The sequence below is a fragment of the Lithobates pipiens genome, unplaced genomic scaffold, assembly GCF_037356315.1.
Source record: "Lithobates pipiens isolate NorthernLeopardFrog02 unplaced genomic scaffold, aLitPip1_a1.2 Scaffold_16, whole genome shotgun sequence".
In the NCBI taxonomy this organism is placed as follows: Eukaryota; Metazoa; Chordata; class Amphibia; order Anura; family Ranidae; genus Lithobates; species Lithobates pipiens.
In genome coordinates this window covers 429,193,316-429,219,847 of record NW_027507748.1, presented here as the reverse complement: position 1 = coordinate 429,219,847, position 26,532 = coordinate 429,193,316, and the positions used below count along the sequence as shown (strand labels likewise).

Sequence of the window (26,532 nt, the reverse complement as noted above, 5' to 3'; positions counted from 1 at the left end):
CAAAAAAAAAACTTGTGGTAAAATATAAAATATTTCATGGACTCAACATGCCTCTCAGTAAATAGCTTGGCGTGTCTACTTTCCAAAATGGGGTCATTTGGGGGGGGGGTTTGTGCTATTTTGGCATTTTATGGCCTTCGAAACTGATAGGTAGTGAGGAGTGAAATCAAAAATTTGTACCCTTAGAAATCCTGAAGGCAGGGATTCGTTTTCGGGGTGCCGTATGTGGCTAGACTCCCAAAAAGTCCCACACATGTGGTATCCCCGTACTCAGGAGAAGCAGAATATATTTTGAGGTGCAATTCCACATATAACTATGGCACGTGTGAGCAATATATCATTTAGGGACAACTTTTTGTAAACTTTTTTTTTTGTGTCATTATTCAATCACTTGGGACAAAAAAAATAAAAAATATTCAATGGGCTCAACATGCCCCTCAGCAATTTCCTTGGGGCGTCTACTTTCCAAAATGGGGACATTTGGGGGGGTTTGTACTGCCCTGCCATTTTAGCACCTCAAGAAATGAGATAGGCAGTCCTAAATTAAAAGCTGTGTAAATTCCAGAAAATGTACTCTAGTTTGTAGACGCTACAACTTTTGCGCAAACCAATAAATATATGCTTATTGGCATTTTTTTTACTAAAGACATGTGGCTGAATAAATTTTGCCCTAAATGTATGACTAAAATTGAGTTTATTCGATTTTTCTTATAACAAAAAGTAGAAAATATATTTTCTCAAAATTTTCAGTCTTTTTCCCATTTATATCGCAAAAAATAAAAATCGCAGAGGCAATCAAATATCATCTAAAGAAATCTCTATTTGTGGGAAGAAAAGGACGCAAATTTCTTTTGGGTACAACAATGCATGACCGTGCAATTACCAGTTAAAGCAGTGCAGTGCGAAATTGTAAAAAGACCTCTGGTCCTTAGGCTGACAATTGGTCCGGGGCTGAAGTGGTTAAAGTATAAACTAAAGACAACACTTTTTTTCAGTTTTGGATAGAGTAGAGAGGGATTAGAATAACTTTCAGTTTTTATTGCAGTGTCCCTATTAAGGAGATTCAGCCTCTCTATTAGTCTTGCTTACCATTATCTTTGAAAGTGAAAGTAAAATAAAATCTTAAATTTTGGGTTCAGAAGAGTAATAGAGGGGGCATTCTTCTAATGGGGACACTAATTTTGGGTGACCTCGGGGTCCTCAAGGAATTCCTTTAATTTTCAGGGATTTCCTCTCACTTCCTGTTCGGCTATGGGACAGAAAATTAAGGGAAATCTTTTCAGCGGGAGAGAAAAAAAATAAAAATAAATCTGACAGGGGTTATATCCCTCTCTTGCTCTAACCAAAATGAAAAAATAGGGTTTGTCTATAGTTCTACTTTAACTCAAAAAACGTACCTTCAATTGCTTTCAGCTTCCTTCAAATTCCTATTTTTTTTTTGCTGCTGTGATTCGACTTACTGTTAGGAGGGTGGCTAATTTCATTCTCTATGGTCCCACTTGTTACCAGTGTCAAAGCAGGAGTAATGCCTTGTACATACGATGAGAAAATCGGATGAATAATCACCCTTTTTTGCATGCTAGTCTTCTATCAAAAACAAATAGGTTACTAGGGCTGGGAAAAGTCTCGTAAGACAGAATACAACTTCCTGCAATGATGTCTTGTATTGTATTCTTTAGATTTTGAGGATGCATAGTCTTGTTCACTGGACTTTTTATGGACGAATACTGCACCAATTAAATGAAAATCGTTTGTTCTGTTATTGTACGAGAAAAATGTTTGTGCTTGTCCCTTTGGATAATTATCAGACGATTGCACCGAAAGCCTTATTTTTCATATGATTTTCTCATTGTGTACTAGACATAAGGCTAGCTATGGACATGAGATGGCATATAAAAAGAACAAACTACCACCATGAAAAAGCACCACTTGTTCAGTCTAGTATTCATGTTCATATCCCCTCCCCCATGGTGGTTTCAAAAGGCGTCATTCTTAAAAGCGCACATTAAATTTAGTAAAATTAAAGACACATAAAAGAAGTTCATGTTGGAAGCATCCCATGCATGCGGGAGACAATGGATGGTTTAACCATTTTGCCCAATCACGAGTCCACAGCACAACAAAGGCGTATGTGCTTAATGACAACTCCTATGCCTTTACATAGGCCTTAATAGCATTACTTCTGTTCACGCACTTTTTTTTTTTATTATGCTTTGCACTATTTCCATTTTCTTCCCCCCCCCCCCCCCCCCCCAAGTAATTACTAAACTTACTTAGAAAAAAAACTGAATATATACCCTTAATCAACACAGCTCTGCTTTATAGATATCCCTTTTTCATCACAAACAAATCTTTAAATCCTTGTTATCTTTAAGAAGCTTACATTTGCTGAAACCCTGCTGTTCTCAAGCTTCGTTTGCTATAAAGTAAAAAAAAAAAAAAAAAAAAATGCAGAATGCTTTGCCAAGGAAGATTAGTGACCCATGATGTGAAATTCTATGAGCAATGCACATACATAAAAAGTAATAGTTTACTTTTTATAATCAATGAAAGAAAATGTGAGGAAAACATATGGGACCGATCATTGCTGACTTATTTTTAAAAAGTTGCAGGCTCATCTCGATACTTTCTTCAATAATGGGTCACTGACCCTACACAAGTCTAAAAGGTCTGAACTCTGCTTGTTGGTGAATCTCAGATTAGGTTAACTGAAGCTCCCATATTTGTATCCTTACAGACATGCATTAAATGTAATAAGACTAAAAATTACTTACATACTGAAAACAGCTCCTAACACTGGGTTCTATGTTACTTCCGCCAAAGGAAGCCACTTCACCCAGCTGCCGTGGTATCTGGATGGCATCATGGAGGAGGAGCCCCAGTCTCCGCTGGTCACAAAATCCAGTAGAGCTTGCCACTTGCTTAAACAGGTCTGAAAAACAAAGTATGTCAAACCCAAATGACTGATGGCATTTAATATAATCATTTCAGCACAAACAATGTAATGGAAAAATAGGCAGTTTATTCTATAAGCTAGATAATTTGAACATTCAGCATGTTCCAAAATGTGAAGCAACGCGTTTAAATATTTTAAAAGTCTATAACTGGCCTCCATATACAGAACCAATGAATTACAAGGATTAAGCCTCCTCCCTCTAGTTACCCCTTCCTATATGGCATAAGAAACCGCTTTTGGATTTATTAATTTTGTCTGTCTTAGTCTGGTCTAAATGATTCAGTATACTTTCAGGTACAGGTAGAGCTGTTGGATACATTGAAGTTGGCAGCTCTTGGTACAGAAGCATAAGTGATGCAGAGGAATACCCTTATGTAATTCAACACACACTGGTCACTGACCAAGTTTAGTGTAAAATATTTAGTGAAAATACCCTTTACATTTTTTTTCTTTTTATAAAAGGACACATCTGTATCTTTTATGGAGTATTACAATATTGACTTGCTGCTGCACCACAAACCAAATATGTAGGCTAGCTAGTTAGCCCAACTTAAAGCTGCACTCCAAACACCAAGCAAACTTTGTAAAAAGTGCCAGCATATTACGATTTAAGTCAAATGAGGTGCATGCTACCTGATGGACTTATTTCTTTAATTTATATTGGACAGGTTTATTGTGCTCCAGATACATCTCTTCTGGATCTCTGACTTTTGGAGCTTTGACTCTGGACACTTTGGTCTCAGCTGCTTCAAGTGTAGAGTCAATGCAGCTGCGTTGGACTTAGCTCATAACGTAACTGCACTTTTAACAAAGTTGATGGATTTCTGGAATCTAGCTTATATAACAAGGACTTGCCCACAAATCCAAACAGGGAGTCTGCTGTATCAGAGTTTGAGTATTTTACACCTGAAGATATGTAAAGGTAAATTAAAATAACATTAAAACCTCCTGTTTTGGATTGAGTAGGAAAGGGTTAGAGGAGTCCACCAGGTTTTCATTGCGGCCTGTCCCAGTTGGGGGGGATTTTCCCCTCGCTTTCTGTCAAAAAACGAGGTACCAATGGGAAACCTCTCTAACAGGGACACACACAAAAACACATTTTAGTTGCCCAGGGGAAGGGATAGAAAATCACACGCTTATGACCGAGGGACCTGCCCTGAAAAATGTGCTGCCCTGACAGCCAGTACCACTTGCTCTGGTGTCAGTTCAGTTGTACTCCTTAAAGCATGGTGGCTACTTAAAAATTGCCCTATCCTGGCGACACTTGTGTGTTCCTACAGTTGCAGTTTTTATATTTAATACAGTTTTACTGTGCAAGAATCCGTGTGCTTCCATTCTGATTCCTATGGTAAGGGTTAGAACTTTTGGCAATGTTTTTATTGAGGTCTGTTCTTTCCACCCTAACATTTTTTTTGTATGGGTGTCACATGAGCAGGCAGTAGGGTATACCATAATAACCTAATCAACCAATAGGGACACAGACAAGAAAAAAAAACTATATATATATTTTTTATTCTCCACCACTTTCACCAAATGAAAAAATAAAAAATTTACTGCAATTAGGCTTTAAGGGCTCCCCCACTACCGCATTATGGTAATGCACTTTACATATATTGGTGCAAAGGGTTGCCATTTCGAATGGCATCACAATGCACTTTTCAATAGACATGCACTGTGCTGCCAAAAATTATGCATACACAGTTTCTGGTATGTTGTGGTGCGATGGGCAGCTCATTCAAATAAATGGGTTGTTCCAATGCATCGCACAATAACACTATTGTACGCTAATGCATATAACACACCATAGCAGACAAGGCTGGTGTGAATGAGCCGTAAAGGACCAGATGATACTGTCAGTCAAGTTGTACTGACATTAAACTTTGACAGTATTTTTTTGCCATCATATGTATTTTTCTTCCTGCATAGCTTAGCGAATCCATTTTAAGTGCATGCAAATACCAGATTAAACAAAGCTCAGCAATGGAAGTCACTGCTTTCTTTCCTTGTTTCCTAGCTAAAAAATGTTCAGTATCTGTTTAATTTGTACAGCACTACTTAGGAGCGATGAATACAATGTAATGCACACAAAGTAACGTTAATGACCATCGATTCTTTAAGCTGTAAAGCAAGTCACAGACTGCTTAAAACTTCTAGAAGTATGTACATATTCTATGCAATTTCCTAATTATTCATACAAAATGCTTTGGGAAATCCTGGAAACAAAAAGGCATTTTGATTAAAATGTGTTTACATGCAATAAAGCAGATGACTGGGTAGACTATAAATAAGCATTTGTAGTGGTTGTTTTGCATTTACTTTTTATATAATGGTTCATAGGGAGCACGGAACATAAAAGATTAAATTACTTGTGAGAACCCAAAAAGGGTGCAGAAAAGCATACATTTTTACACCTATCTTTACATACATATCTGTGTTGTGATCTACCTTGCAGATCATCAAAACAAAATTTTATTCAGCCTGGCATTACAGTGGAGAGAACTGAACAGTTTTGTTCAGCTTGCTCTTGTATGAAGGGCAAAGCCTCAAACTGTTTGACACATGAATTGTACCTATTATCTCCCCAATAAACTGAATATTGCAGCATTGGCCTTAATTATGTAGCAATAATAGATATTCAAGCACATTTAGCATTGCAGATAAAAATCCTATTATACCCAGGCCCTCTGCTGGTGATCTCCTTATTATCCTGTCTGCCTAACCCGTACAGAGATGAACGTCTCCTTTTTTCTACACCCCATGATCTAAACTAATTGATAAAAAAAAACATGGATTGATCAACTGATTTGATAAATGTGTGGACAGGCAGGTGTTAAAGGATTTGTGGCATCTCTGGCTCCTTCCCACAGGTTTAAATTATCAAGGGCTATTACGTTTGACTAAGTCATCTATGTTTAAATATATTATATTTCCTTGAACTATATAGCACAAGCAAAGCAGACAGACATACACCTTGTTGGGTAAAAGGAAAAAGTGTTTCAGGTTATTTTTTAATAGGCCAAAAATAACATGATCAGCTGGGAACAAGTAGGCCATTTCCCCCCGGTTTTAAATGCCAACGATGTTTAATAAATAAGTATTTAAAGTTTTCCCACTAAGCACAATTTCCAATAAGATTTCAATGCAATCCACAAGCATGACACAGACAAATTACTGTGCTTCTCTACACTGCCATTTTATCACCCACTAGAGGCTGTTTCCAGCTCCTTCCATTAACACCATGTTGTTTTGGTGTTTTTCTATCCCCAGGCCTCAGCATGTTTTCAGGTTCAGCACTTTTGATTTACCGATTTGTTTACAACTTAAAATTTGTCTGAGCACAAACGAATGTGGAAAAATGACAGTCAAAGGTGCAGATAGCACCTGTAGTTATAAATGTGTGTAATATACCTAGAATCTTTCCCAATGGCTCTATTGCCATTTTCAAAAGAAAACAAATAAAATGTCATCTCATCTACTAAATAAAATATCTACGGTGTGACAAAGTTTAATACTGGATACTTGTTTGTGCAATAAATTAGATAGTAGGCTAAAAGGCGACACAAGGCTGCATGGCGACAAACTTCTATGGGCCCGATTTTAGATTTTTACATTAAGCAGTTGAAAGGTGCAACATAATTTACATCATTGTGCCTTTATAACATTTTAGACCTTAGTGACCAGCTTAGGGTCGGAAAAAGGCCCCCTATGACAATGGACATTTGGTTGGCAAAAAAGGGATATCAAAGGGTCAAAGGACAGCTGCACTAGCACCACATGGTATAAAGTTAATCATGGATGCCAAATACCCAGGGTTATGACATTTTATACTTGAATAACCAATTATCAATAATGGTATGTTACCAAATATGAAAATCCAGTCAAGTGACAACTACATACATTTAAATCTGATCTCATTTATTAGCTAGTTTTGGCCAAGCTGACCGAAAATAAATAATTTACTGCAACAGGTATGCTTGCCTGACATATTGTATAAGCTGAATGTAGCCTTAGCCACATACAGCATGCAATGTGTTCCGACAGGTATACAGGGACTTCCCATCCTACTCCAGGCAACAAAATATCTTCTGCACAGCCAAAGAAAGCTTTATATTCTATGAATAAAAACAAAGCTCCTTCTGATTGGTTTAGGTGCAGATTGTGATGTCATCTGCCTGTCTCTATACAACAGCAATCACACCTGTTTGCACAGTAAATAGTTTTAGGCCAAAGAAAATATTTAAAAATTACATTAAAATGTTGAAATTCGCTTTAAAGTATGCGTCACATCTCTGCTTCAATTATCCAGTTCAGCAGAACTGAAATCAGGATTTTGAAAATTGACCAAATCTTTTGGAGAACCACTCACCTAGTGCTTGGGTCAGCAAAATGGATGAGCAAGCATATGAGCAATATATGCATATAATTAACAGGGAAAAAACAATATATATGTATCACTACTTAACACAAAAAAGATACTTACATCTGTACTTATCTTCCAAATGTGCTTTACATAGGGAAATAATACCAGTTTTAAAAGACAACACTCGTATTCTTCCTGTGCGGCCCCTAAATATAAGACAAGTGAAACATCTTATTTAAAAACCAAAGCGAGCAGAGATTTCAGAAATATATTTGTCCTCTATGTGTAATACCTTTGTTAAAATTCCATCAAAAAGAAGCAACAAACGCATAGAGCAAAATCTCACTAACACTTATTACTACATGAAACAAAATTAAAAATGGAGAACATTAAACAAAACAAAAGTCTGCTTCAAAATCTAAAATGCTGAGCACAACTGTCAATCAGTTAAAGGTCTCCAACAAAAATGAAATGTTAGTATTTATAAATAATAAACAGACATGTTTTCAGCTGTGCATTTAAACCTTATTACGTAGAAAACCAAACAGTACCGTATATACTCGAGTATAGGCCGACCCGAATATAAGCCGAGGCCCCCAATTTACCCCCAAAAAAACTGGCAAACTTATTGACTCGTGTATAAGCCGAGGGTAAGACATGCCTGTCCATCCCTGTGTGTGTGTCCGTCCATCCCTGTGTGTCCGTCCATCCCTGTGTGTCCGTCCATCCCTGTGTGTCCGTCCATCCATCCCTGTGTGTGTGTGTGTCCATCCATCCATCCATCCCTGTGTGTGTGTGTCTCCATCCATCCATCCATCCATCCCTGTGTGTGTGTGTCTCCATCCATCCATCCCTGTGTGTGTGTGTGTCCATCCATCCATCCCTGTGTGTGTGTGTCTCCATCCATCCATCCATCCATCCCTCCCTGTGTGTGTGTGTCTCCATCCATCCATCCATCCCTGTGTGTGTGTGTATCCATCCGTGTGTGTGTGTGTGTGTGTGTGTGTGTGTGTGTGTGTGTGTGTGTGTGTCCAGCCTACCTGTGTCCCGAGCCTTTGTCCCGAGCCTCCGTCCCGTGCCGAGCCTCCTTGCCTCCGTGCCTCGCCGCCGTGCCTTGCCTCCGTTCCGTCCCGTCCCGTCCCGTGCCGTGCCTTGCCTTGCCTCCGTCCCGTGCCCTCTTCGTTCGTCGGCGCCTCGGCGGCCATTGTAAAATTCAAAAGCTGCGCCGCCGCCTTCGCCTGTGATAGGCGGAACACTGAATTTCCCAGCAGCCTGTGTTCCGCCTATCACGTACATCGTATCATCCTCGTCCGTAGTACGAGGATGATACGATGTCCGTGATAGGCGGAACACAGGCTGCTGGGAAATTCAGTGTTCCGCCTATCACAGGCGAAGGCGGAGCCGGAGGCGCGGCTTTTGAACTATAGAATGGCCGCTGTCTGTCTGCTCGACACGCTGATCGAGCGGGCAGACAGCGATGACTCGAGTATAAGCCGAGGGGGGCACTTTCAGCCTCAAAAAAGAGGCTGAAAATCTCGGCTTATACTCGAGTATATACGGTAATGCTCGGTTCACACAGGGGGGGGGGGCATGCGAGGCGACACAACTTGCCTCGCCGCGACCTGCCGCGACCTCAGCGGCGACTTGCAAATGACTTCTGTATAGAAGTCAATGCAAGTCGCCCCGAGGTCGCCCAAAAGTAGTACAGGAACCTTTTTTCTAAGTCGGAGCGACTCGAGTCGCTCCTCTTAGAACGGTTCCGTAGTACAGAACGGGGGCAACTTGTCAGGTTGCGGCACGGCAAGTCGTGTCGCCTCGCGTCGCCCCCTGTGTGAACAGAGCCTAAATGTAGAGGTCCTAGAATAGTGAACAGTAACACTATTTTTTTATAACAGTTTATCTAGGCTATTGTTAAACAGGAATCCTAGAAAACCTTGTTAATTTAAACAAGAATCAGTGTTTTACTGGTAGATTTCATGTTCTTTTCTGATTCATATGGAAAATGCCAACTTGCAAGAGATACAGATGAGTAAAATCATTATGCATCCTGTCTGGGGAGTGGTTTGTACCAATAATGAGGAATGGGGAATTATGCTTACCTGCTCTGTGCTGTCCTCTCTTCCCTCCTCTGGGTGACTCCTCGGCAAGCCATGTGCTAAGGGATTACCTGCAAGCATGCCATCAATCCAGGCTGTGTGGGTTAATAGACACACAGATGGTACTCATAAGTCCTGCACGCTCCTCACTGGAGTTTGACTGACAGCAGTGGGAGCCTATGGCTTCCGCTGGTGCCAGTGTCTGTTAGGAGACCAGCAAGCGGAGGAATGGTGCTGCAGCCGGGACATCACTGGATCCTTGAGAAGAGCCAAGTAGGTGTTCAGGGATGGGGGGCTAGAACAAGTAGTGGAGAGTTTTTTTTTTATCATAATGCAGAGAATGCAAGAGAAACCACTCTGACATGGTTTCACCCACTAGAGAGTTATTTGTAAGCACTGGATATAGACTGACCCTAACCAGATAGCTCGACTCTGCGTTATAGGAGCCTAGTAAAGCATGGATTCACACGCATCATTGGAGATCCATCCACTGGAAATAAAATGAGAAACGGCCTTGCTGGTTTTTCCTTTCCTTCTCGCTCTCATAAAAGTGATGTAAAGGAAGAGAAATATTGCCACATAGTGTAAAATTGTGGTATTTATTGAATTAATCCACAAATCCAAAAGATAAAAAATGTCCCAGGTTAAAAGAATCTGCAGATGACAAACTAGTGTGGTATGTTGGGCATAAACCCTGGGGGAGGAGATGGTAAAGCTCAGATTTTCCACTGAAAAAGAAAAAAGGGAGGGAGGCGGGGGGAGTCCTTATACTACAGATTCAAACACAAGAATGCAATGCTTCCACAATAAAAAGAAAAAAAAGAACTTACAACTGCTGAGGCTGCTGTCCCCCACCTGGGGGGGGGGGGGGGGAACGGGACATGGCCTTACTAGCGCAGGTGAAGAAAACCTGTTTCATCATAGGGTTAGTGCGGTTGCTCTCAATGCCTCGGGCATTCCCATCCTGGGTACTCTTTGGGGGTGCTCAGATGGGTGAACTAAGTGGTAGAGTCTGCACAAAAAGGACCCCTAGGTAGTTCGATTGGTAGAGGTTCCCTATGTGGTTGTTCAGAGGATAGGCACAAGCTGTCCGCTTTAGTGAAACATTCAACTACTTTATTTCACCAAATAAAACAAGTTCCATGGCTTTAATTTGCCACTTCCTAAATTAAAGGTTATAAAAGTGGTGTCTAGTATCAGCTTGTAGTGAGATACACTTGGGAAATCTTGGGCAATAGGTGGAATGTAGAATGTAGTAGAGTTTGTGGCAATGATGTCATCTAGGTGGTGCTTGCACTACAATGTTTGCTTAAAAATAGTAGATAGTCTAGGTAGGGTACATCACCAATGCCCTCCAGTTGTAGTTTCTTCAGGGCTTCTGCCAGAAATTCTGTAAATATCCTGGGGGTCGATGAGAGGCTGAATGGCCCCCATTCTAGGCGTATAGTGGGTTGTGGTTCCTTGATTGCAAATATCAGATACAGATGATGGTCCCTTCTGATCGGGATATGCAAGTAGGCATCTTTGAGAGCAAATGTTGCCATTAAAGCTCCCAATTGAAGGATATTTGTTGGAATATATGGATTCCAAAATTGAAACCTTTTATATGCTACTGCATTGTTTAAGGGCTTGAGGTTCAGGATTAGTCTGAATTTCCCCAAGGGTCTCCTCTTGGGGACGATGTGTGAATAGAACCCTCTTCCCATCTCGTTGGGGGGACAAATGGAATTACTTACTTGTTCTTCCAGAGATGATCACAACCCTGCTGCTTTTTCTTGGTCTTTTAGAAGACATGTAATGAGGCATCTGCTGAATGCCAGTAAATTCTATTGTCCCTATTGAATTAGCATCCCTTTAGGATGGTGTTGAGAACAAGTTTGTTTGTCGTTACTATCTGCCCACATAACTTGGTCTTGGATGTGGCATCTCCCCTCAAGGCTAAATTGTTGAGGACTGTTGACTGAAAAGTGACCTTTGCGGCTCTGGTTGAAGGATCCGCATTAATGGCTGCAGCTTTCTTTGGCTGTTGGTGTAGGTTTTAATAGTTCCTCACTGGGTATGACAGCTTAGAGGTTGTTTTGAAACTGGTTAAGCCAAAGAATGAGTGTCTGGGTGAGGCAAATAGAGGCTATGGCCAGATTGATACAGACTGTCCCTGCTTTACAGGCCTCTGCCTTTTTGTGCATTGGGTCCCCTGGGGTGCCTGTGTCTTTGAATGACAGATTGCAGGACCTGCAGGGCAGGAAGATGGAGCAGCATCTAACACTGTCAGCTTGAAGATGGCTGTCCGCATGAGGCACTTTAAGCTGTCTGCTCCTGCTCCAGCCCCTCCATATGCATTGGTGGAGAGGTATATACCAACGTGGGGCATTTCTTCCTGTTGCCACAATTTCCTAGGTGCTATTTTTGCATGTTCCTGGTGCCTCCGAGGCCTGTAGGGGGTCCGCCAAAACCGAACTTGACCCCCGAGACTGGAAGTGACATCAGTCTGAATGTTAATAAGTGTTTGGTGGAAGAGACTTCAGGCAGAATTGTGTCATAGGAAACATACTGTCAGAACAGAGGTAAAACTAGAATTCTCCCTTGTGGCACCATCTTGCTACCCCCACAGATCACCTTGAGTGGATAGCACCCCGGGGAGTTTTTGGGCAGGAAGAAATGCAGCTTCAGAAAATATACCCAGGAGGCTGTTGTCTACCCCTAGTGGGCTGTGGTGTAGATCATGAGGGGGATACAGAACATCTCCACTGAGACCGTGGGGAGGCAGCCAAACAGGGAGCCTCCTGTAACAAGAATGATGGCTTTGATGTAAAAAATAAATAAATAAATAAATAAATAAATAAAAAAAGTGATGTTCCTGTTGGTCCAGAGGAAACGCAAGAACTGAGGCACAATAGTATGTGGCACTTTTTGATAATGGTGGATAATGTGTTTCAGGTGGGAGAAGCTCTGTCTCGGATGCGGTCCTGGAAAAGGACTCAAAGAGACTAATACGGATTAAAGGCCCTATTTACATTTGCAGAAGGGGCAGTTTGCAATTAGCTGAGGAAGGCCCAGCAGGAGTTCCCTGCAATTAGCAGTGGGTGAAAAGCCCCACTGAAAGCAATAGAGGGTGGCTTAAGCGATTATTTGCAATTGGCTACAAATAGCTTTTGAAGCAGTCTCCCATTGCTTTCAGTTGGGCTTGATGGAGAACAATTAACTCATGGTAAACAAATGGGCATTTTATTGGATTTTTTGGCAAAAAACAACTGGTATCATTTAATATATGATTTCTAGGTTCTACCCAATATAGGCCAATAGAGATTTTTAACCTGCGAACATGCAAAGGTTTTCAATGAATAAATAAAAATGTAATGGAAAAAAAAAAAACGAGAAAATCAAATCATGCAAAACATTCATATCTCATAATTCTAATGAATGGAAATTTATCATAATTATCATATTTTTCTGACATTCCTTACCTCCATATACTGTACACTGGTGCTTACAAAGTGAACAGGTTTCAAAAGGTTCTCCGTTTGCAACTGACTGGCATTAACCGGTTCCCAACCGGCTTGCGTACATATACTGCGCGAAACCCCCTACATATATGGAGTACCTTTAAGAGCCACCAGAGGGTGCGCACACGCCAGCACAGGGATTTGTGTGTGTAAACACACAGATCCCTGTGCTGTCAGAATAGAAGAGACATGTTTGTTCCTATTAAGTAGGAATAGCGAAATGCCTCCTCTCCTACTCAGTCCAATGTAGATTAGAAACAAATGCAAAAAGCAGTTCTGTGCTGGATGCTGGAGTGAACAGTCACAAGTTCAATAGTTGTGGTGACTGTGCTCTCTACAACAAATTACATTCTTTGCACACTTAGGCCCCTTTCACACTGACGTCCCGTTCAGGCCCGCCTGTCAGTTTTTCAGGCGGACCTGAACGGGTGCTCCATAGAGCTCTATGGAGCGTCGGATGTCAGCGGTGACATGTCCGCTGACATCCGACCCGCTCCGATCCGAAAAAGTGTAACGGAGGAAAAAGCTATTTTTCCATCCGTCTGCGGATCGGATCGGGCGACGACGGGCACTGCGGTCCGTCGTCATCCGATCTCCCATAGGGGAGAGCGGCGCTGTGACAGGTCCGTCCCTGCGCAGTGTGCAGAGACGGACCTGTCATCTCCCTGCTCAGCGGGGATCGGCGGAGTGATCCCCGCTGAGCATACGGATATCCACGGGGCGGATCAGAACTGATCCACCCCGTGTGAAAGGACCCTTAAGTGGTTCTTACTCACCATTAGCAGGGTCTTTTTCCTTCTTGACCCCATCGCTTCCCCTGGCCTCCCCTCTCCGGGCCCGGTTTGTGTGGGAGGGAGTTGCGTTAGCTTTTCCGGCTAGGCATCCCTCTTTTTGGAGGCACACCACCTGTGTTGGATCTCCGGTTCAAGCAAATCAGGAACATCTTTTTGCATTCATATGTTTTTAATCTACATGGTCTGAAAGGGCTGTCATCCAGATAGAGAATATATATATATATATATATATATATATATATATATATATATATATATATATATATATATACACATTAGTATACACTTAGTATTCTCTCTTAATTATACCCCTGAGGAAGGAGATACACACACACACACACACACACACACCGAAACGCATCGGGAGCAAGAATTACTGGTTTACTACTTGTACTCGTTTATTATGACAGCACTGTAAATTTGTTCTATCGCATCTTTTTTATATTTTGTACTTATTATATTTTATAAACATTTTTTCAAAGTAGATTAATTTTTCCTAACTGATTTTGGTGCCTTAAAAGTCCACCACAAGGGGATTTTGTTTCTTTTCCATGTAAAAGAAATGTTCAACCCAACCATACCTGTGAAAAGGAGACGGTACATATTCAGCTTATCCTACGGCCTGGGTTTTTGCGCACCTCGTATGCTCAAGACCACATTAAACATTAGCATCAATCTCTGCGGTCCCCTGCAGATCTGACTTTTTTCTCCTCTTGACCTCCACGCTATTGCAGCATCCTGTAATGGCTGGAGGTCAGAGAGATAAACCAGCAAGAGCTGTGGGGGCTAAGGAGATTGACACTTCCAGAAGTTTCTCAGCATCAGAAAGGAGTTTGGCATCGCAGGCTGCAGGAAAGGAAAACATGTCCTGTCTTTTTTAACAGGTTGAACTGATTTGTGTATAGCAACAGGGTCACTTTAAAATGTGCATCACATTGTTAATTAAAATAATTAACAACAAATCCCTAATAACAATTATTCCCAGATTAAAGTGGTAGTAAGCCCTTATTTTCTCAAAAAACGATGTAGCCACAAAGGAATTGGTTAAGAATGTTGTTAACAGGTGACATGTTGATATTTTATTAACTTGCGGGCTTCGTGCTGTATTTAAAAAAAAAAAATTCGTTTTCCCTTTCTTCTTAGTTCTTTTATTCTTTGTGATTGTTTGTCTCTATAATATTCTGTACATAAAGAAAAAAAAATCTTTAATAAAAAATAAATCCTATTTGAAATACATATATGTTTAGGCAGACTAACATAATGCCTACCTGTCCTGGCTCTTCCCATGTGCAAGTCCTGGCACCTCCCTCTTGTTGTGTGCCCTCATAGCAAGGGGCTTGCTGTTGGAGGCACTCGCACAGGTTCGCTCCAGAGATGAACAATGTGTCAATTTACGCTCTCTCCTCTTTGGCTCACTGACAGTGATTGACAGCAGCACTGTGCCAATGAGGCAAGAGAGATCTGGGAGAGCCGCTTGCTCTCGTGCACATCACTGGATCAAGATGGGGCTCAGCGGGAATCTGCACGGAGGTTTTTTTTTTTACCGAATGCATGAAGGTAAAAACCTTCAGCCTTTAGAACTACTTTAATTAAAAAAAATGGAATTACGTACCGGTAATGTCCTTTTCCAGGAGTCTTTCAGGACAGCCACCTTAGAGAGACACCGGCTCCTCCCCTCTGAGGAAACACCGCCTTCAATTTCATAATTTAAGCCTCCTCCTCCCTTCGTTCCTCAGTTCTTCCAGAGTACCTCCGGCCAAACTGGGGAGACACAAGAACACGTCAAACAAATAAACTTTTTAAGTCTTACCTGACGATCTCATGCAATGAGTTCCCGATGATCTGCAACAATTTGGGTGGGAACCGGTGCTGTCCTGAAAGACTCCTGGAAAAGGACATTACCGGTACGTAATTCCATTTTTCCCCAATCGTCTTTCAGGACAGCCACCTTAGAGAGGATAAGCGAGTATATTACCTTAGGGTGGGACTACTGCCTGTAGCACCTTTCGACCAAAGGCTTGGTCTTTGGCTGACAGAAGATCCAGTCTATAGTGTCTCACAAACGTAGAAAAACTTGACCACGTTGCAGCTCTACAGATCTGTTCCGGAGACGCACCAGCCCACTCTGCCTGAGAAGTTGCCACGGCCCTGGTTGAGTGTGCTCTAATGCCCGCTGGAGGATCTAATCCCCCTGCCACGTATGCCTGCCCAATGGCTAACCTTAACCATCTAGCTATGGTACGTCTAGAGGCTTTGGAACCCTTCCTGGCCCCTGAAAATAAAACAAAAAGTGAATCTGTCTTTCTGAACTGACTTGTGCAGTCTAAATAATAAAGAACACATCTTCTAACATCTAGTCTGTGAAACATGTGTTCCTGTTCTCTAACTGGATTTGAACAAAATGTAGGTAGCACGATCTCCTGCATCCTGTGGAAACTAGAAGCTACCTTAGGCAAAAAGGCCGGATCTATCTTCAAAACCAGACGATCCGGAAAAGCCTGAAAAAAGGGAGCCCTGACAGAAAGGGCTTCGAGTTCACTTACTCTTCTTGCTGTAGTGATCGCTACCAAAAACACCGTTTTGAGAGTGATCAGCTTTAATGAGCAAGATTCTAACGGCTCAAAAGGTTCCCCTGTGAGAACCTGTAAAACTAAAGAAAGATCCCAAACCGGGAAGGGGGAGCTTGAAGCTGGTCTTTGCCTACCTAGGGCCCTGAAGAACCTTACGACCCAAGGATCTGACGCTAGATGTTTCTCTAAAAACACGCTCAAAGCGGAAACCTGAGCTTTTAGTGTTCCAAGCGCTAACCCCTTATCCGCCCCTGCCTGTAGGAACTCTAGAACGGCTATAGGGCTATGCACGTTGAAGGAACCCTCTGAACACCAGCTGTTAAACCGTTTCCATACCTTTAAGTAAATGGACTGGGTTTCCTTTTTCCTACAGTTTAGAAGAGTGGCTACCAACCGGTCTGAGAAGCCCTTGGCTTTTAGCAATTCTTCCTCAGAAGCCACGCTGCCAGGTTCCATCGTCCTACCTGAGGGCAGAACACCGGACCTTGAGACAGGAGATCCTCCTGCACTGGGAGAATCCAGGGGGGTTCTACAGACAGGCCCTTCAAGATCGAGAACCACGGCCTCCTGGGCCAGTGAGGTGCAATTAGAATTAGGGTAGTGTTCTCCACTTGAAATTTCCTTAATACTGCTGGAATGAGCACTGGAGGGGGGAAAGCATAGCACCTGGAGAAACCCCAACTCTGTGCTAGTGCGTCCACCGCCAATGCCCCGTCCCCCCTGTTTATGGAGAAGAACGTTGCTACCTTCGCATTTTCCCTTGCGGCAAAGAGATCTATTGCAGGAATCCCCCATCTCCGGGTGATCATTTCGAATATTTCCTGCTTGAGAACCCAATTGCCTTCTCTCAGAGTTCTCCTGCTGAGAAAATCTGCCACCTGATTTTGTTCTCCCTTCAAGTGGACTGCTGAAAGGGACAGGATATTTGCTTCGGCCCATCTGAGGATGGCTTCCGCTAGGGCCCATAAGGACTTGCTCCTGGTGCCCCCCTGTCTGTTGATGTAAGCTACCACCGAGGAGTTGTCCGACCTTACCCTTACGTGATTCCCCCGAAGCTCCTTCTGAAAGGTTCTGAGAGCTAGATCTACTGCCCTCAGCTCCCTCCAATTCGAGGATCTCCTCGAGTCCCTCTTTTCCCAAATACCCTGTATTAATTGGGAGTCTAGGTGTGCCCCCCAACCTGAGCTGCTTGCATCGGTCGTGACCACCCTGGAGGTTGGCATGACCCACTCTAGACCTTGGGACAAATTTGCTTCCTTCCTCCACCACCAGAGGGACCTCTTTACCTGATCTGGAATCGAAACCAGAGAATCCAAAGATTCCTGGCTGTGATCCCAAACCTTCAGCACAAATAATTGTAGAGGGCGGTAATGTAACCCTGCCCACTGAACCGCTGGAAGAGCGGATGTCAGCAACCCTAGCGCTGACATGATCTTCCTTATGGAGATCTGGTGGTTGCCCTGAAGACACAACAGAGCCCTGTCTATCTTTTGAATTTTTTCCAAAGGAAGAAAGACCCTTTGTACTGTTGAGTCCAACTCGTACCCTAGGAAAGTGACCCTCTGGGAAGGGATTAAGTTGGATTTCTCCAGGTTCAGGAGCCAACCCAGGCTTAATAACAGGTTTCTTGTGACCTGTAAATCCTGAATTAATTGTGCTGGGGAAGGGGCAAACAGAAGGAGATCGTCGAGATATGCGATCACCGAGATTCCCCTGAGACGCAGAAATGCCAGAACTTCTGCCATCACTTTGGTGAAGATTCGGGGGGAAGAGGATAGTCCGAAAGGAAGCGCTCTGAACTGAAGGTGTAGTACTTCCATTGGAGTTCTCACTGCCAGTCTGAGAAAACGCTGGTGGGACTCTGCGATTGGAATATGCAGGTATGCATCTTTCAGATCTATTGATGCCATGAAGCAGTTCGGAGGTAGGAGTGCTTTTACTGAGTAAACCGAATCCATCCGAAACCTTCTGTAGGTAACTGAGACATTCAGGGGCTTCAGGTTCAGGATGAGCCTGAACTTTCCCGAAGGCTTGCGAATCACGAAGACGTGAGAGTAGAAGCCTCTGCTTGTCTCTCCTTCTGGAACCCGTACTACCACCTCCTGTTCTTCCAACTCCTGAAGAGAGGAAAGAAGGGCAGATGATTTTTCTGCGCATTTTGGCAGCTCGGTGACAAGGAACCTCAGAGGAGGGAGTTCCGAAAACTCCAAATGGTAACCTCCTCTGACGATCCCCAAGACAAACTGATTGGAGGAAATCATTTCCCACTGTGGGAGGAAGGCCCCCAATCTTCCTCCCACCGTGACCCTGTCACTGAGATTTTTTGGGCTGTTCAGGAGGGCGAAAAATTGCTCCCCCGGGTCCCTTGCTTTTGAGTCCCCAACTTTTCTTCTGCTGAACCGTACGGGGTGGTACAACCCTTTTCTGGGGACGAGTCTTTCTTTTGGCTTGTTCCCCAATTTTCCTTTTAACAGGAAAGGCCTTTCTTTTGTCTGCTGTGCGATCTAGCACTGCTTCAAGGCCTGGTCCAAACAGTAGATCTCCTGTAAAGGGGATTCCACAAAGTTTAAGTTTGGATGCATTGTCTCCAGGCCAGGTCTTCAACCATAAGGCTCTCCTGGCAGAGTTGGTCAGGGCCAAGGACCTTGCCGACATCCTCACGGATTCCGCCGAAGCGTCCGCTATGTAGGCTATCCCTTTAAGAAGCATGGGAAAGGAGGATAGAATAGTCTCCTTTGCTGTCCCTGCTTCAATGTGTGCGCTAATCTGGGTGAGCCAATACTCCATGTTACGGGCCACCACCGTGGATGCCATGGCTGGCTTAAGATTTCCCTGTGACGAATCCCAGGCCTTCTTAAGAAGGTAATCCATCCTTCGATCCATAGGGTTAGACAGTACCCCCATATCCTCAAAAGATAGATCAGTGTGTCTGGACACCTGGGAAAAAGCAGCGTCTAGTCTGGGAGATTTATTCCAGACGAGAGTCTCTTCCTCCGAAAAAGGAAACCTACGTCTTAATGCCCCAGAAAAGAAAGGTTTCCTTTCGGGATCCCGCCATTCCTTCTTGATGGTATCGATCAAGACGTCATGCACTGGGAACACCCGCTTCTTTTGTTCCCCCATGCCCTTGTACATCCGATCATGGAGTGACAATGTCTTAGTTTCTTCTTGAATACCTAAAGTGGTATGAATCGCTCCCAAGAGCTCATCCACATCCTCCAGGGAAAGCTTATACCGCGAGATTCTGCTGGATTCCCCATCCAGCATCTCTGCGTCAGACTCCCCCTGGGAGTCTGAAACGACACTGTCAATTTCCTCCTCAGCTTCCTCCCTGGGACCCTCTGAACTCTCTCCCCTTGCAGGAGGAACATCCACAGGGCTGGATGGTACACTCTGCTGCGCTGGTGTAGGAGTGCTCGGAGGCTGGGGCCACTGAAAACTGGAAAAAAAGTTTTGGAAGGACTGAAAGGTACCAGAGAGTTCCTTCATAGAAGCTACCAGATCTGCACCCTGCTCTACTGCCTGTTCCTTAAGTAAATCCTCAATACATTGTTTGCAAATAGCTTTAGACCAAGAGTCTCCCATAGACGTTCTACACGAAGGGCACTTCTTCTTAGAACCATGGGGGGACTTGCTCGTGGCTTTCTGAAAGACACAAAATACAGGAAGGGGCAGCATGAGCCTAAAAAACAGCAACACCAGCGCTACATAGAGGACCACCGGGAGTGCCCCCCCTAGGATCAACCATCACCAGGATCCCAGACACACTACCCTTCCCCCCGACCACCAAGGAGGAACACCAGTGGAGCTACTGGATACAAGTAAGGGAACACCTCCCCAGGTTTCCTCTTACCTTCGAGTGGCTGGTGCTATTATCTCCAGGAGTTTTTGAAGCCTCTGCCTCGGACATTCTCCCGTTGAGGAAGCGTGGTACGAATGCGCCTCTAACAGCTACCTGTGCAACTGTGAAAAGAGAGGCCGCACCAGCCGAACGCTAGGTTCCCTTTCACGTGCCGCGTCCGGAACCGGAAGACGCGGATCGAACGAAGGGGTCCGCCCCCACCGGAACTGACGTCGCCCGCCTACCGGTCCGGCTTCCAGCTCCCAGCCGGCTGCGTACACAGGGGGGCCCTGGACGCCTTCGTTCAGCACCCCACTGGGCGAAACGCAAGGATGAACCTCTCCAAAGACTTCCTGCTTTCCCCAAGCGAAGATTGGAGTGCGTGTAAAGGTCAGTCGAGTATTCAGCTTCCCCAGCCGACTGGACTGTTTGTTCCGTTGAAACCCCCGCGGGTGAACGAACGGACGACCCCATAAACTTCCCGCTTTCCCCAAGCGGAGTTTAGGGTATATGGACAGTACGAACACTTCAGCTCCCCGCTGATAGGACTGTCCTGGACCGACCGATGAACGGTCGGATAGCCGAACGGGGCCAGGGCTCCGCTCGGGTGGCTTCAGTTTCACCAACCGAATTTAGCCTAAGGTTCCTTGGCGATGTCTCCCCGCCGGAGGAAACACCATAACTGAGGAACGAAGGGAGGAGGAGGCTTAAATTATGAAATTGAAGGCGGTGTTTCCTCAGAGGGGAGGAGCCGGTGTCTCTCTAAGGTGGCTGTCCTGAAAGACGATTGGGGAAAAGAAAACCTTGTGTGTATATATGTATACCGTATATACAGGTCTGTGTATATTGTATAATAGCTTCATTTAAGAATACACCTGAAATGGTTCATCAGCTATTAAATCATGTTAGGACAGAAATAGGGTAGGACAGGGCAAGCAATCATTTGCACTATGCTCGAGAAGTCGAGAGTGCATATTATGTGATTTTATGCTGAAAACTCATTTAGCTGCATACAGTGATCTCTAACCTTCTGCTGTCTTTCTGCTATTATAAATGAACAAAAAGATAACATTTCATAATTTTAACCCTGTACATACAGATGTTGATTATGGTCACAGTATAACATCACTCACGTGTCATAAACATTCAGGAGCCAGTTCAGGCACATGTCCACACAAAGAGGAACGTTCACCAGGTTGTTGTGCTCTTGTTCCAGCCGGTCATAAATTGTAGTTAGGCAATTAATAATTTGAAGGATGTCCATAAGCTGGTCATTTTGCTTAAGGTTGTGCTGGTCCAAGGCATCACAGGCTGCAGACAAGCCCAGTAAATCCACTGCAAATAAAACAAAACAAAAAACATTGCGTTATGCACTGCGCACACGATTGATGGAACAAATAATACAATAATACAGATACACACGCAAGCATGTATGCATGACTTCCCTTGTGGTTTCAGGTATATATATATATAGAGGAGTCAGGGAGTAGTAATTGGTTATTTAATGTGTTCAGTCCCATAGGAACCTGAGAATTATTTTAATAATTGTGCAGACCTCCTCTAATTTGCAAGAGGTCAATGAGTTGTGCAGGCTTCATTGATGCCCCAATTTATTCATTGCTCTAAATGTGCCAAGATGTAAGCTCTGTTAAGCTGTTCATAAATGGGTAGAAAGTAAAAAAATAAGTTCTTGGGAAAAGAAGGTTCTAAGATCAATAGTTTTCTAACCATTAGTGGATCAAATGGATATTCATTTTCAACCGCAGGGAGGTGAAAATTCGAGGGAGCAGGTTGAAAAACGTTTCTTGAACGAACAAGTTTCTAACAGTGTATGTGTTTTTTCTTCAGTAAAGTTCATTCATTCCAAAATCAAATGTTAAAAGCCAACAAAATCTTTCAAAAATTTAACAAAAATTTTAAGAGTTTTCCTAAGACCTTTCCTAAAAAATTTCATTTGAAATTCTACCCATCAGCCAGCTTTAGACTAGAGTTAAGGATAACTCTTCACAGAGGAGCCGGGACAAGGCAGTGTGGCTCCACACATTTGCAATGAAAAACCTGTGTTTTTATTATAAAATTGCTTTAAGAATTGTTGTGGATTTTTGCCAACTACTTTGGAGACCGCTCCCAGTATGGTAGACGGAAGGTCTCAATGGGGTCAGGGGGTCCCAGCCAGAAGCCATGAGACAGAGGTCTCATCAAGGGGTCAGAGGACCCAGCAAGAAGCCAGGGGACAGAGGTCTCATCAAGGGGTCAGAGTACTCAACCACAAGCCAGCAGGTCTAAATCCAGGATTTAAGTCAGCTCCTATCAGGGGTGTCAGGAGAACCCCAATCCCTAGGGTGCTGCAACTGAAGCTTAGAGAGCCAAGTGTGCAAGAGAGCTGAAGGACACAGACAAAAGACTGGTAAGAGGAGCAGCAGTGCTGCCAACACGTAAGCCAGGTGGCTTAGTATTTTCGATAATTCATGTTTTGTGGAAGAAACCCCTGCGTGGGCAGCTGGTGTATAAGTGAACTTTTCCTTTACTCAATAAAAGTTCGCTGCCACTCCCTAAAACAGTTTGGACTGGTGAAGCTCATTGTAAATGCACCTGCTAGTTGAATATTATATATATATATATATATATATATATATATATATATATATATATATATATATATATATATATATATATATATATATATATATATATATATATATATATATATATATATATTTTTTTTTTTTTTTCCAACAGTTGATTTGATTCATATTTTTTTTAAAGTTTACTTTAAAGTGCACACTTCATTCATGTCTGGGCATAGCAGTGTGGTGATTTGTGCTGTAGGGTGATAGCATTTGGTGCCATCCAGTGCGCTGCACGAGAGTGCAGCATGTTGCAATTTTTTTTACGCACTGACACCAACACTGTCCTGTGAAAAGGGTGTTTTCTATGTGTTCATGCCTTGACTAGCATTCATCCAGTGGAGAAAAATGCCCTGAGGGACCAAACTGCACAGAAGAGCCTTGCCTAAGCAGTATGACTTCCGCATATGTTTACAAAAGTGTGCACCTTAAGACCACTTTCACACCACACCACCCATTGCATCGGCTGTAAAACGCCGCTATTTTTAGCAGCGTTTTACCGCCGGATTTGCGGCGCATTTCGGCCGCTAGCGGGGCGCTTTTACCCCCCACGCTAGTGGCCGCGAAAGGGTTAAAACCGCCGGCAATACGCCGCAATAGCGACGTTTTGCCGGCTGTAATACAGCGCTGCCCCATTGATATCAATGGGGAGCAGCGGTGGAGGAGCGGTAAACACACCGCTCCTTCACCGCTCCAAAGAAGCTGCTGGCAGGCCTTTTTTTCTGACGTCCTTGCAGAGCACCGCTGTAGTGTGAAAGCCCTCGGGGCTTTCACACTACAGACAATGGTGCAGCTTCTTTAGGGCGGATTGCAGGCGCTATTTCTAACGCTATAGTGCCTGCAAAACGCCCTGGTGTGAAAGGGGTGTAAAAGTAAACCGTGAAAACTGTTATTTATTTTTGCTGACTGGCTGGTTAGTGTGCTGTTACATTTTTGTTTTTTAGTATTTATTTAAAAGAAACTTGGTTAATGATTTAATAAGACTTTCTAACCCAAAGCTTCCAGTAGAGAAAGCAGTCACAGTTTTCTAAAGAAAATGGGTGTACATATGGCTTGAATACAGAATTCTCCTATGGATCTGCTCAAGGAACTTTAATATGGGACTTTTTAATTTGTGGTTACTCTTAACTGCACAATTAAATCAATTCATAAAGCTTGTCCAAGCATTAGGCCCCTTTCACACATGCGGATGATATGTCCGTATTTCATCCATCCGTTTGCGGATGAAATACGGACATACATGCATCCCTATGGGATAGCGGGTGTCTGCGGATGAACATCCACAGACACCCAATTTCGTCCGCCTCCGCAACAGTCCGCTTCTGCAGACGGAGGAAAATCCTATTTTTCTATCCGTCTGCAGAGCGGATCGGACGAACACGGACACACGGTCCGTGCTCATCCGATCCCCAGAGAGGAGAGCAGAGAGCTGACAGGGCGGTCCCCGCACAGTGTGCGGAGACCGCCCTGTCCGCAGCCGGCTCAGCGGGGACAACGGAGCGATCCCCGCTGAGCGAGCGGATGATCACGGGGCGGATCATTACTGATCTGCCCCGTGTGAAAGAGGCCTAACGTTAACCAGTTAGACCCCTTTAACACATGCAGGCTGCTCATTTCATCAGTTCAGCAACATCTTTTCAATGAAAAAATGGATAAAGTTTTCATCAGTTTTATATCAGCTTCTCAGTTTATTTACATCAATTACTAATGAAAAAACTGATGAAAAACAGACATTTTTTCAGTTTTTCATCCGCTCCATTTTTTTTTTAATAGGCAGAAAAATAGAGCTTTGATCCATTTAAAAAAAAAAAAAAACGGATGTTGATGGATGCAGATATAAACTGATGTAAATGGATAATTATAGAGATGCACTGACATCAGTTTTTCATCCAGCAACAGATGAATGTAAAACGGACAAACGCACTGCATGTGTGAAAGGGTGGCCTTATAACCATCAGTCCTGCACTATAAATTCTACAATGCTCAGGCTGTTCTTTGTTGCCATTTAAATATTAAAAAAAAAATACCATTTTGGAATTTGAGACATTTATAGGGTAAAGCCATACTAGTGGAAATTACTTTTAATAAAAGCTCCCTCCTCTGCTTCGGTATACTTTTCCCAAAAATTCCACATTTACCACTTTTCAAATGTTCCAGCCCGATGCAATGTGCATGGAAAATGTTGTGGTGTCACATTTATTGCTGCCAAATCATTTAAAAGGGCTGCCCTATGCGCAAAAGTTGCACAAAAGAAGTGCATGACTTTTTTTTCTTTTATTGTATATTTATTGTTTTTTCAGGCATACAAAGAACATGGGTAAAGAAAAACATGAATCAATCGAAGAAAATCATAGAAAAAGACAAACTTCTGACATGACTGGAGGGTCAGAGTAAAACACAATATTGTCAATTGGTTAAACACTATATAGTTCTCCAGCATAGAAGATAAAATGTCAAATAATAAACTAAACATAATAAAAGGCTACCGAGAAAGAGGACACCATGGTTCTCAGAACATGAAAACTCAAAAGTTCAACCATGTATAATCAAATAGGCATAAGAGACATCTGTTTAGTTTTCTGGGAGAACCACTTCAGGGCAATAGACAGAAGCATCCCAAACCTACCGAGTCATCACTTAAAGCGGAAAGATGTTCCACCCTGTGTATGTTGGCTATGTTGGATAGGAGTTGGGAGTTTGTGGGAGGAGAGGGAGAGGACCAACAACAAGGGATTGGCTTTTATTCCATTAGCGGCGAAAAGCGCAATTGGCCTCCATACAGGTTTGGGGATACCTGGGAAGGGGAGGTCCAACAAAATGCATGGGATTTAAAAGGTATAGTCACATTTTATGTGGAAGGGTGTGGACAAAAGCCCAAAGGGGTTTAATAAGGGAATAGTCTCAGAAAATATGATAAATGGGTGCCTACATTTGTACCGCACCTCCAGCACATCCATGAAGTTTCTGGATTATGGGCATGTAAAACGTCTGGGGTTCTGTAACAAAACAAAAGGATTTTGAAAGCAGTTTCTCTCTGCGCCACGTATCGCGATATCTTAGAAACAGATCCTCAAATTTTATTCCAATCTGATAGGGAGAGGTTGCTGGAGAGCATGGGACCATTTGCTCATATAGGAAAGGCTAGACTCGGTCAAGGATGTAGCCTCGTGGAGGAGCTTTTATATAGCTGAAATCAACAGGTTCATACGGACCTTGAGCACACAGGAGCTTGAAACCAGTAAGTTTGTCCAGAGATAAGCTAGAGGATTTGGCGAGGATTTTTTTTAAATTTGGAAGTAGGAGTAGAAAAGGGATTTTGGAACCTGATATTTTGACTGTAGATCCGAAAAGAATAAAAAAGTGTACAGCTCAACGGATGAGCTAAATGGCGTATGTTGTAAAACCCCAGCCTGGGCCCAAGGAAGCATACGGTTATAGGATAGGCCATCAGGGATATCTGGGTTAAATAATACATTTAAAAGTGGAGGGCATGGAAAAGAGAGAGAGTACTTTCCATAACATCTTTTCCAGACTGATAAGCTAAATAACATTGGGACCAGACAAAGACTCCTTAATTGAGGCATAGGTCTATCTGAAGGGGACCATAAAGCATGGGTGGTACAGGGGACATGATTCCCATTTCAATCTCAGATCATCTATTTGGGGCACAGCGTGATGTCCAAGAAATAATAGCTCATAGATTTGTAGCATGATAATATTGCAGTACATCCGGAGCCCCCAAACCACCTCTAGATCTTAAAGACTGGATCACTGACCCAGCAATC

General features: G+C 43.2%; 1 protein-coding gene across 8 annotated transcripts in view; it reads right to left on the bottom strand.

Moving 5' to 3' along the window:
• The window catches only part of DMD (dystrophin), a 3,436,004-nt gene that overhangs the window by 185,233 nt on the left and 3,224,239 nt on the right, over positions 1 to 26,532 (bottom strand). For all 8 annotated transcript variants that reach the window (XM_077482558.1, XM_077482560.1, XM_077482557.1 and 5 more), the window contains 3 exons: positions 21,254 to 21,455; positions 7,437 to 7,522; positions 2,775 to 2,932 (listed from right to left, as the gene is read on the bottom strand). In XM_077482558.1, coding sequence (XP_077338684.1) covers positions 2,775 to 2,932; positions 7,437 to 7,522; positions 21,254 to 21,455 — 446 coding nt within the window. The remainder of the gene's footprint in view (positions 1 to 2,774; positions 2,933 to 7,436; positions 7,523 to 21,253; positions 21,456 to 26,532) is intronic.